Genomic DNA, 13,241 nt, shown 5'->3' on the forward strand with positions numbered 1-13,241 from the left:
CATAGAGAAATTATTTTGCCTAATAAAATGTAATTAATGTCCATTTATTTATGTCAAAAGCAAATTTCGTAAGGTTTTGAAACAGTTTACTTCAAGTGCGCGCTTCTGTGAAGTTCAAACAACCCGCCACTCGTAAAATGAGCCTCAATACAATCCTTCGGAGTCTGTTATCGATACTGAACAGTAGTTATTTGAATTCGTATTATATATAGTAACTGAGATGCCTTGCTGCGGATTCAAACGAATGAACATATTCTGTGATTGAAGTAATACCCCAAGGATCTATGTACAGAAAACTCTAACATCCGCGCAACAAGAACATTTTCATGCGATATACCGAACGGCTTTGGTGAAGTTTTATTATTATCTTTGGTAGAAGGACTTTGGAAAAGGACGCTTCCAGTAGATACTTGTGATTGTCATGTGTGTAGGGGAAATACCGTGTTGCGGTCGGTGTTTGCTACTGACAGTTGGAGGAAAGGGGTGAATGTGTCAGTGGTCTGAATTGCTACTGGTCTTCGTAGACTGAAATGATATTTTAAGTTACTTGTGAAGCATAATGGCCTTATCCTTTAAAAATATCGCCTTGCTTTCGTTCTGTCTTCTGGCAACAGCAGCCTGTTTTGCGGCGTTTGTTGTGTTTCTAATGAAGCCGTATCGGAATTATGAAGCATCTGTTTGGGGACTATTTTCAGGTAAATGGAATTGTCACTGTTTACAAAATATATGTATAGTTTTTTAGGAGCCTTTAGGAAGAAACATTGTTACTAAATGACAAGACCTATCAGCTGGAGTCCGGGTAGCGTTATTCATTCAGTGGCATGCAGTGAATGACGTTTTGCGCGCTTTTTGGCGGTAAAGCAAAACATTTGTTTGCTCTTAAAAGTGTAAGTAAAATACGTAATTTTTATGATTGAGAAACGTGTGGCATACCGGAACCTAAGGAAGCGCAGTGCCACTTTGTGGCAGGTTTAGTAAACATGGAAGTTTTGCCATTGGTACCAGAAAATAATTTCTTCATGCAAGCTGTGTTCGTGAAAAGCTGAACCTTATTATTTCGTGTGTGTAGTTACGAGAGAGACATGAAATTATGTCCAAAATCACTCGAGTATCCGTTGAGCCTCAGCCGGACCTCTGTAATAGAAAGATAAAAGCGCAGAAATCCCCAGAAGATTACGTTTGGCAAGTAGCCAGAGATTACTTCGCATGTAGATATGTAGATATATGCATAGCATTTGTTGAATTTCGTTCACCCGAAGGTCTAATGCAGAAGCTTGTCAAGATTTTCTCCCCCCCCCCCCCCCCCTCTCTCTCTCTCTAATTTATCGAGTATTTACCGGTTGTACTTTTATAGGTGTTTGTGCAGCCCTTGTTCTTCATTTGGATTACCTGCACGCAAGAGGAAGACTTTCGTTATGGCATTCAATTGAGACATTAAACAGGATATGTGATTTTGGTTTTGTGGCCACAGTTTTGGGCACAGCAGGCTTTGTGTGGTACATTTTTCTCACGCTGTACTACAAAACAAGTAAGTATAAATTGTTTACGAGTTTGCAATTAAAACAGTAAGTTTAGCATTTACATATGTTGATTGCACATGTGTGGTGAGCTGCTATGGAAATTTTTCTGTCGTAAATAGATCTACAGTATGAGGAGGGAGTGTGTAGAGTATTTTGTGTCATCACTATCAGTTGCATTTTGAAAACTGTTTTTGGCAGTGGGATATACGTAATGAGGACAATGGTGTGTAAAATTCGCAATAATGGATTTTTTTCAGCTTAAGAACTGAATCTAAATTTTGGAGCTACCATTATATATAATTGTGAGAAATTTTTTGTACTTTTATTTACAAATGATTGAGGCTATGGCAGAAAATCTTTCTAGAGGAAACAAAATTCACTACCAGTACTGTTATCGTAATAGTCACCTATGTTCATATCGGTCATTGGAGCTCTTTCATATATGACAGAAAAATTTATTAAATAATACCTCTTGTTTTGTCAATAAAAACTGGAATCTTCTGTGCTCATGATGCACCCAAAGAGAATATTTATTTATTTATTTTCATTACTGACTCTGAGATGTGGTGAGCTTAACTATTCATAAGATTGCCAATTGAGAATTGTGGATGAAGGACCTGTATTAGTCTGGAAAATGACAAGGGTGCAGTTTATTGCTACATCACTACCTGAAATTTTTGTGGACCATGGCAAAACTACATTTACCTAAAAGACCTTATAAACAGAACCCACTCGTCTGTGTGACATTAAAGTACATCTGATATGCAGAATTACACACTTATTCCTTGTGGCATTTCTTGTATACATTTGGCCCTTTAAACGGAACAGTCATCACACTGGTGCATTTTGAAATAATTAAGACAACTGCTTTTGCTATGAGATTTCTTAAGGTAGTATTGCCCACACCTATATCATGTTTAGGCCTACCGATTGAAGACCTGAAATCTATTAACAAGTTGTTGATCATGTTGCTACTTTACTCATAAATGTCTGTCTTGTCTGCAAATTACTATACAATTTACAATGACCAGTTTTGGCTTCCCATGATCATCAGATCATTAGAAGTATTGTCATACAGGATCAAACGTAACATATTTAGTACATGAAGCTACATGTGCAAATGCACATGGTCATTTACTTGCATGTACTGATTATATGATGTTGGTACTCCCATTGGATACTCCTAATGATCCAATGATGGCAGTAGGCTGAAACAAGTCATTGTTAATTGTGTAGTAACGTGCAATCAAGATGTACATTTATGCATAAAGTGCATCCTGCTAATACATTTTCGTCTTTCTAGTCATGCACATTTAATGTGCTTAGAAGTGGTTAGGTTTTTTTATATCTTTCATCTAATTATACATAGAATATTATCATGTACTTGGTACATCATGAGTATGCATCTGAGTTGTACTATCAGTATCATGATCCTCCAATGCAGTGGTCAAATAATGTGATGTCATGATAGTGTTTATTGTTTGTAATATAACTGTTAGATTATTGTAGCATTTTCAGTACTTACCTAATTATTCAAAATTAGAATTGGCCAGTTAGTGAATGACATGAGACGTTTGTGTGATAGTATAAAAGGAATATGTTAGTGGTGTCTTCGTGCCCATGGTAGTGTGTGAAAATCTGTGTTCAGTTTCAGAACTAAATTTTATGAACTATTCCTTCACCACGAATGTTGAATATATTTATCACCTTTTCAAATTCTCACCAGATGTGAGTGGAAGTATAATGGTTTGGCCCTGATGAGTAGCTGCATGAAACACGTTGTGATTGTAATAGGAATACTATAGCAACCTAAACTTGAATGTGGTATTTAAGGCAAAATTAAATCCAGCATGCAGTCATCGTTTTTGTGCTGTAATGCAGTGGATTATTCCATGAATTTGCCTGTTCACTTAAGTTAGTAGTTTTTGTCACTAACAGCCTTACTGCTAGCAGGGTATTGAATTTAAACCTAGAGCTGAGGGGAAAATAGCCTTTTGATGAATTTCTGATGTTTGCAATTCAACCTTTTTAACTTAATTTTCTGTTTCTGCTATCTCATTTTAGGCTTGTTTAGCACAATGTATTTTGGGGTTCCTTTCTCATTTTCATCTTAAATCAAATGTTGGTTTTGATTTTATAGCATCTACGACCCATTTTCTTCAATTATCTTAATGTATATTGTATCTAATTTGTATATACAATTGGGAGACATGGTCTACACCTGAGTAGGAGAGGGGAAGAGAGGTTGGCTGAGCTTCTTGAAAGGGGGGGGGGGGGGGATCTCACGGCGAGAGATCGCTGTGGTTATTGGGGTCAGAGAGGTACCTTTTTAGGTTACAAGCATTATTCAGGCACCCATTGTTTTTTGAAAGAAGTCAAACCATACTAACTGAAGAGCCCCACAAAAAAGCTTAAGAATGAACAGAAAAAGTAAGGTTACCTTATTTCATCAAAATATTAGACGATTGAGTTTTATGCAGACACTACATTGTGGCAGTTTTGGGTGATGAGTGTTTTGAACTAGGGTTGCGTAAGAAGATACCGTTGGTGATTGGGCCTGAACCACTACTGCCAACTGTAGCAAACAGTTGTGCTCTAGCCACTACCAAATGCATTGTGTACTCAAATTTGCTTTGTATTGTGGATTGCTTGTTTTTTTCCTTACTTTTAAATGAGTGAAGAGACTATAATCCTGTTGCATAGAGGGATTCGAATGCAACTCTCTCTATAACAGAAGTAGTCAGAGCAACCCCTTTGACCCTTATGTCAGTCCTGTTTCCGTGGAAGCACAGAATGCGGATGTAGGATGGCAGCCCTCTCAGAGGGTTGAGGGACTTATTCTCCCACTCCTTCCTCACCACTCGGGCAGCCAATGTTCTCATTTGTTTACTGTCATGGCTGACTGCCATGATATACTGTCCACATAATAATAAGGTAGAGAAGCTTCTTGTCTGTTTGGAAAATTTAGAGCTCTGAAAAGATACATATCGTGTGGCTATCTGAGCACCACATAACCACAGGGTCAGGTAGGTTGCGTATAAAATATTAGACTGTTATCGTACTCATGCAGTACTAATATGGGAAAAGTAGGAGTTATTACATATATTGAGACTGAGCACAAGTTCAGAAACATTGAGACTAGTAGAATTTGTGGTGGTCAGCACATACGTGTGGGCTTGTGAATTAATACACTTTTAATTGTAACTGTATATAGATACTGACTACAAAATTTTGAATTGTTTGAAGGATGTGGGTTCTTTACTATCCTATCTCTCAGATAGCAGCAAGCATTTAATAGTATGTGGTTACTTCAGTGCAGATTTTCTAAAGGATTCTGGTCGGAAAAAATGATATGGAAACTGTATTTGGATCCTGAAATTTGACCTTGGTAGTTACCAGCATGGGTGGATAAAGACACTAGGGCCATAATTGATAATGTTTTCTTTGGTGAATCTCAAAGCAAGAAAATATTTATTTACCGAGTAACAAATGCTCTTTGTGATGGCGATGCAGTTAGAATAAACTAACATAGTGCCTTACAGTATGGATACTCCTCAGTGGAAATCAGTTAGAATAATTAATGACTCCACTAAAAAAGTTTTAAAGAACGCTTTCCACGGGATGAAATTCGTATTGAACAAAATAAAATTTAATCTATACCATTATATGATTCTTGAGTTTCTCCCGGCATATATGATAGTCAAAATATCCACGGGTGTGCCGCCGCCGCGACCGAACCCAGTTCCTTCTGAGCAGCCATAGCGTACGGATCTCCGTGCCGGCACGTTCACAGGAGCTCAGTCCGTCAGTTCACCTGATGATGGCGACATGTATGATCGCCGAAATATTGTGCCCGTTGGACACTATAGACCGGCAGCACACCCGTGGATATTTTGACTATACCATTATAAATTCATATCATTGATTGAAAGTAGTTTGCTGCTTAAGCTAATCAGGCAGGTAATAAACAGTCATGTAGAAGACTATGGGTCAATAGAGTGATTAAAGTATCTTGTGAAAGGAAAAGGGAATTGTATGTGTTCGCAAGAACAAAACTTCTCAAAATTGCCCTAAGAAAAGCTATTGACAAATCAGAGACTGTGCACATTATGTCAGTAATCAGTAACTCTGACGACAGACTTATGTCTGTGTGGAATGTAGTGAAATAAGACAGGATGATGCCACAGAACAGGAGAACATCACTACTGAACTAAATGGAAGGATTATAAATGATCAGTAACCGGTAGCAGATATGTTTAATAATCATTTCTTATATATAGTAGAAAGCATAGGTATAAACAGTAAAGGAGAAAAAGCACAGCAGTTTGAGGAAAAGTAACTCTCATAAAATTCAATCGTATGAATGTATTACCAACTTCTCCTTCTGAAATCAAGAAAGTTAGATATCTCTCAAAAATAAAAGATCTGGTTTTGGTGGTGGTTCCAATAGAGTACTAAATATTAGCTCCCATATTATAAGCCCTGTCTTATCCAAAATATGTAATGTATCAGTAACTCAATGTTTCCAGAGAGACTGAAATACGCCATTGTCGACCCCCTATTTAAGATAGGTGACAGGAGAGATCTCAGTAACTGTTGACCTGTTTTGCTGCTAAAATCAGTTTCCAAAATTTTGGATAAGGTGATGCGTTCTAGAATAATTTCTCACCTTGGAAGCAATAATATCCTGAGGAAATCTCAGTTTGGATTTCAAGAAAAGATGCAGTACTGAAATGCCATTTACATGATCACTCACCAAATTTTACAGGCATTAAATAGCAAAATAGTGCCAGTTGGTATTTTCTGTGACCTATCTAAGACACTTGACTGTGTGAATCACTGTATTCTCCTAGATAAATTGATGTTTTATGGGATTGATGTTATAGCCAATCAATGGGTAATGTCATATTTAACCAAAAGAATGCAGAAAGTTGTATTTAGTGATTCAGGCAGTGTAGTATGGAAAAAATTTTCTGATTGGGGAGAATTCACATATGGAGTTTCCCAGTTCCCAGTCTTGGGTCTGCTATCATTCCTCATACATGTAAATGATCTTCCACATAATATACAACAAGCAGAAATAGTTCTTTTTGGAGATGGCACTAGTATTGTAATCAGTCCAAGCATACATACAGCAACAGAAGAAATGATAAACAGGGTTCTTAAAAGTATCATTGACTGGTTTGTTGTTAATCGTCTCACTCTAAAATGTAAAAAGACACAACATATTCAGTTCTGTGCTTCTAGGTGTACTACACCAATTATAAGTGTATATATTTGTGTGGTGTTATATAAATGATAAGTGTAACACATGGTAAGGAAATAATAAATAGCGTGGAAACTTCAAAATTCTTGGGTGTCCGTATTGACGAGAATTTAAACTGGAAAAGGCACATTTTGGAACTCTGAAAACAACTTAGTTCAGCCACTTTTATACCGAGCATTATTGAAAATCTTGCGGGTAATCGGTAAGTTACATGTTTTGCATTTTTTCATTCAGTAATGTCATAATAAACAATGTTATGGGGTAACTCATCTGTAGAAAGGAATTTGTTATTGTGTAAAAATGTGCTGTAAAAATATGTGGTGTTCACCCACAGTCATCGTGTAGACATTTAAAGGGTTTGGTATTGTGACTACTGCTTCACAGTGTATTTGTCCTTCATGAATTTTGTTGTTAATAATCCACTAAAATTCAAAAGGAACAATGATTTACATATTTCCAATACCAGAAGGAAAACTGACATTCATTACTCCACATTAAGGTTGCCTTTAGTGCAAAAGGAGTGCACAGTGCCACAACAAAAAATTTTTATAACTTACCCAGTGATGCAAAAATGTCAGACAGACAGCAGAGTGAAACATGAAAACAAACTTTCAGTTTCTCCATGACAACTTCTTATGTTCCATAGAATAATTAATATTATTGTAATGATTGTGTAAAAAAGTGGTTGGCAGGAACTACGAGGGCAGTTCAATAAGTAATGCAACACATTTTTTTTCTCGGCCAATTTTTGTTGAAAAAACCGGAAATTTCTTGTGGAATATTTTCAAACATTCCCACTTCATCTCATATAGTTTCATTGACTTCCGACAGGTGGCAGCGCTGTACGGAGCTGTTAAAATGGTGTCCGTAATGGATGTGCGTTGCAAATGGCTCTGAGCACTATGGGACTTAACAGCTGTGGTCATCAGTCCCCTAGAACTTAGAACTACTTAAACCTAACTAACCTAAGGACATCACACACATCCATGCCCGAGGCAGGATTCGAACCTGCGACCGTAGCAGTTGCACGGTTCCGGACTGCGCGCCTAGAACCGCGAGGCCACCGCGGCCGGCTGTGCGTTGCAAACAACAGGCAGTGAACGAGTGTCTTTTGGCGGAAAACCAGGACATCTCAGATATTCATAGGCGCTTGCAGAATGTCTACGGTGATCTGGCAGTGGACAAAAGCACGGTGAGTCGTTGGGCAAAGCGTGTGTCATCATCGCCGCAAGGTCAAGCAAGACTGTCTGATCTCCCGCGTGCGGGCCGGCCGTGCACAGCTGTGACTCCTGCAATGGCGGAGCGTGTGAACACACTCGTTCGAGATGATCGACGGATCACCATCAAACAACTCGGTGCTCAACTTGACATCTCTGTTGGTAGTGCTGTCACAATTGTTCACCAGTTGCGATATTCAAAGGTTTGTTCCCGCTGGGTCCCTCGTTGTGTAACCGAACACCATAAAGAGCAAAGGAGAACCACCTGTGCGGAATTGCTTGCTCGTCATGTGGCTGAGGGTGACAATTTCTTGTCAAAGATTGTTACAGGCGATGAAACATGGGTTCATCACTTCGAACCTGAAACAAAACGGCAATCCTGAAACAAAACGGCTATCAATGGAGTGGCGCCACACCCACTCGCCTACCAAGAAAAAGTTTAAAGCCATACCCTCAGCCGGTAAAGTCATGGTTACAGTCTTCTGGGACGCTGAAGGGGTTATTCTGTTCGATGTCCTTCCCCATGGTCAAACGATCAACTCTGAAGTGTATTGTGCTACTCTTCAGAAATTGAAGAAACGACTTCAGCGTGTTTGTAGGCACAAAAATCAGAATGAACTTCTCCTTCTTCATGACAACGCAAGACCTCACACAAGTCTTCGCACCCAAGAGGAGCTCACAAAACTTCAGTGGACTGTTCTTCCTCATGCACCCTACAGCCCCGATCTCACACCGTCGGATTTCCATATGTTTGGCCCAATGAAGGACGCAATCCGTGGGACGCACTATGTGGATGATGAAGAAGTTATTGATGCAGTACGACGTTGGCTCCGACATCAACCAGTGGAATGGTACCGTGCAGGCATACAGGCCCTCATTTCAAGGTGGTGTAAGGCCGTAGCATTGAATGTAGATTACGTTGAAAAATAGTGTTGTGTAGCTCAAAGATTGGGGAATAACCTGGTGTATTTCAATGCTGAATAAAACAACCCCGGTTTCAGAAAAAAAATGTGTTGCATTACTTATTGAACTGCCCTCGTACTAACTCACATATGTACATTTAATAAAAAGCTTTTTTTTTAAACTTTTGGCATATACCCATATTTACAAATTAATTTGTGGTGTTTGTGGAAATGGCTCATTCTACATCATCACAATTTATCATGAAACTGATCCATGGAACATGAAACTAATGCTGCTTTCATTTCTGAAGGTATTTATAAGTGATTGTACCCATCAGCCAAAATTCTTAGGAGACATTCCTGACAAGTGTTAAGACAAATCAGAACTCAGCAGAACTTCTGACTTAAATAGCATGTGTTAGACTATATTTATTCAAACAATGGAAAATCCAGGATGGAATGTAATAATATTATGAAGAGGAAAGTTGCCACTCGCCATATAGTGTTGGTGCTGAGTCGTAGATAGGCACATATTTTTTGTTGGGCCTATCTGCGACTCAGCATCTGTGCTATATGGTGAGTGGCAACTTTCCTTTGCATAATATTGAGACTATATTTCTTATATAATGACTTACATGCTGATGTTATTTTTGTTTTATAATGTTGTTTCTAATATAATTTTCATTTATAATATTTTAGTTATTGTAATATCATCTTATGTTCAGTTGTGTTGAGAGATGTTACCTACCATTTGAAAACAATCGTGGTACATCTGAATCAGTGCAGACAGCTGTGGGGATTGAACCTATTAAAAGGATGTCTGCATTCATCCATACCATAAAGATGGGGCATGTGAAGTCATATATGTGCAGATAGAGCAATCACTGATAGTATGTTGTTTTTTGTAATGTCAGTAGTATGATGAGAGGTCTAAGCTAGGTTGGAAGGTGTGACTTGGGTTGTGAGTTCACACAATTTTAAATTGCCTACATCAGATTTTGATGGGTGGATAATGGTTGCTATTTGATGAGATTATGGGTCAAAGTGAATGGGAAGGATCAGTAGTTTCCCACACGCGACCAGTATCAAACTGCAGTGGAAAATTTCTTTTGATGAATGTATAGCATTAACTTAGAATATTTGGTATTTGGTGCCCAGAGGATGTTTTATGGTTTATGCAAAAAGTTGTTTCTATCTTTAATTTATAATATTTGCCATGTCGGTTAACTGTATTTACTACAGGCATCAGGAATCATAATTTAGTTAACTGCATGTTCCATGGATCATAATTGCAGCATCTCACTATGACATGGAACATGCCAGTTTCACAGTTGTAGTAGACATTTCTTAGTATTTAATGTAGCATCTTGGTGACTATTGACATGATTGTCCTAAGCTATATTTTATTTCTATTTTTCTACAGTAAAAGTTGTCTTACTGTATGTTTATTTCTGCATATTCTTTCAGCTGTGTTTCCTGTTGGAAAGAGTACAATAATACCAGCTGTTTGGACTATGATGACTGTTAAGTGGGGAGCTGCTATAATGGTCATTTGCACAAAATACAGGAAATACCTGAGATCATTGGAGTTGCTGCGTGATGATCCACAGTAGCATGATAAAATTTATTTAGCCAATGCATTTCATTGCATGTGTATTGGACATGGGAGCAGTGTGATATGTTTTATCCCTAAACCACAACTTGAGGGTACTTCATATGTACAGGGAAGAGTAATATTGACATTAATGATGGAAAAGATACTGTGAAAACCTCTGAAGTATTGAACTGTGAATGTGTTTGAAAATAAATTTTTATGAGAGGGAGGTAAGAAAATATGCCCTGTGAGTTCCAACTCTAATCTTTGCAGTTTAAAGGAACATTCAGTTGTGATTTTTTAAATTTTTTTTATAGATGTTTTTACATGTTGTGAAAGTGTGTGTTTTCAAAATTATTCACTGACGCTTTGATGTGTGCTTTTGATATCCTTACAGAATTTTTTAAATAAATATTTTAGTAGAATTGGGCTACTATTATTTTCAGTTGCTTCCCACTGTTACCCCACCAATTTTGTCATTGTTGCATTGGAGTTGACTGTGATTTAAGGCTGAAATGTGTGAAGGCACAGACTGGACCTTATGGAAATCAAATTTCTGCATTGCAAAGTTTGTATTAATACTTGTATAGTAGTTTTAGTGTAACATTCAGACTGTTACAGTCACAATTAATAGCTGAATCCTGTGCTGCCTAAGAGCTGTATGAAGGGCTGATGCAAGTCTGCTTTGATTGTGGGTAATGTAAATCGTATGTGGATAACAAGGAACTTTCTTATCGTATGGTGGAAACGTACCTCACAGTTTTAATTGAAATTGTTGTTCTTCTCCTCACATCTTTTTTTTGGAAAAAGATGCAAAAATTGCTTCGGCAAGGGTACATCAGATTCCATCATTATTATTTGTTAAAACAGAGATAAATGCTTCCTGAATGTCCTAGTTGACAATGTGACAAGTTATGAATATTAATGCAGAAAAGGACTTGCAGAAAGTGAAGGATGTAGCAGTTGATTTTATGTATATGTTTGTTTCGATTGCTTTCAAAAGTAAAACTTCACCTGTTGAATTGTGATTGAAGTTATCCGTAAACACATTTCAAAACTGATATTTCAAAGAATTAGAAAAGTAATGTGGAGTACATATGATTTTTCAGTCTCAAATTATCCAGTATCAACTCATTTAGTTAAAAGGATCCTATGTGACTGTGACACTGTACACATAAGAATATGGATAACAAATCTACAAATCACTGAAGAACCAGAGAAATTGTTTAATTGAAGTGGTTTTCTAAGGGAACCATTACATTTATTTTAGGGAGATAACAGTTTAGTAATCAGAATGAATTTCCACCATTGAAAATGGATACTGATTTGAAATTCTGGCAGATTAAAACTGTGTACTGGACCAGAACAGTTTTTAATCTGCCATGAGAATTCATAGCAGTTTAGTTAACTGCACAGAATTTTTACCTTGTCTGAAGAAGGAATAAGTGCACGGAAAGACCAGAAAACTTCTGCTACAAGTAAAAGGATCAAACAAAATAACCATAGGTTAGGCTATTGTGTTACATAGAATCTTGATTCTTTAGAGAATATCAACAAAACTAAATTTGTAGATGACAAGCAAATTTTTGATGGACATATTAGAGGCTGCTGAATACCCAAAAGACAATTTATACATTAGATTATGTATACAGCTGGAATTGACGAGGCTGTTGAAACTGAGTTTCATACGATGACCACAGCTATCAAATTAAAAAGTGTAAGTATTAATTTTCGTACTGCAATTTCACAAACATAGGGCTAGAGACATTGTACTGGTATTAAAATTGCAACATCTTGAATCAGTGTGTAGTAAATGATAAACTTACATGAAGTATATCACATACTTGGATATACAAATGATTAGGATTCAAGCACCACTGAAGAAATAGTTTAGAGTAATGCTGTCTTAATTCTGTATATAATAGGAAAGATTATGCCGTGTGTTTATCATTCAAAAATTACATTTAAATTTTGGGTTGTTCATGAGATCATGTTAAGCCTCATGTAAGGAGGAGAAACATGTGACAGCACATGTCAGAATTTAACAATAGCTTCATAGCCTGTTGAGACTGGTTTTTCATTCACCAATATTGTTGCTCGTGTGGTTTGGGATCCCACAAGTGTTGTGCAAATATGGAATTGGTGGGTTCATGGGGGCCATGTTCAGTGTCCTGCAGGTCTTTGTAGCCCCACTGGACTAGTGCCTGAGGGAATAAACACGTTTGCTTGTCCATGCTGGGTTATACAACAACATCACGTGCCTTGGCTCAGGAAACAGGCTTGTTTGCAGATAGATAAATAGCCAAACAGACAGCACGGCGGACCATCAGTATGGTGACCGTTGTTGTGGCTTTCCTCGGAACAGTGGCAGAGAGGCATGCTGACAGTGGTGTACCTACTGGCAACACTGGACAAGTGGGTGGCACCACCTATTCAGAGTTCTACCTACAGCATCATGTTGAACGTATTCGTTTGTGGAGGCAGCAAAGGTAAAGAATATTACGAGAGGGCATTGATAGTCATGTGTCCAGCATTTGGCACAATGTTAGGGCGTGCAACTGGGTACACAAAACTATCGCCTCAAATTCTCGTAGCAAGTAATTTGGACAACCAACATTATGTTTATGATGTGATAAGGCTAGTGGTTGTGCCCTATCATCAAGGTCTTCTTGATGTTATCTTTTAATGTGAGCTGACATGTTCTACATGCTTTCCTGACCTCCATCAATATAGAGGCTGTTG

At 37.7% G+C, this 13,241-nt stretch overlaps 1 protein-coding gene across 1 annotated transcript; it reads left to right on the plus strand.

Moving 5' to 3' along the window:
- Positions 1-379: 379 nt before the first annotated feature.
- Positions 380-10,924, plus strand: LOC124555623 (heme transporter hrg1-B-like). Its single transcript, XM_047129592.1, has 3 exons — positions 380-695; positions 1,355-1,528; positions 10,373-10,924. Exons 1-3 carry the CDS (start codon positions 560-562, stop codon positions 10,516-10,518), a joined length of 456 nt encoding a protein of 151 aa, XP_046985548.1. The 5' UTR covers positions 380-559; the 3' UTR covers positions 10,519-10,924.
- Positions 10,925-13,241: the final 2,317 nt, after the last annotated feature.

Source organism: Schistocerca americana, chromosome X (assembly GCF_021461395.2).
Source record: "Schistocerca americana isolate TAMUIC-IGC-003095 chromosome X, iqSchAmer2.1, whole genome shotgun sequence".
Classification (NCBI taxonomy): Eukaryota; Metazoa; Arthropoda; class Insecta; order Orthoptera; family Acrididae; genus Schistocerca; species Schistocerca americana.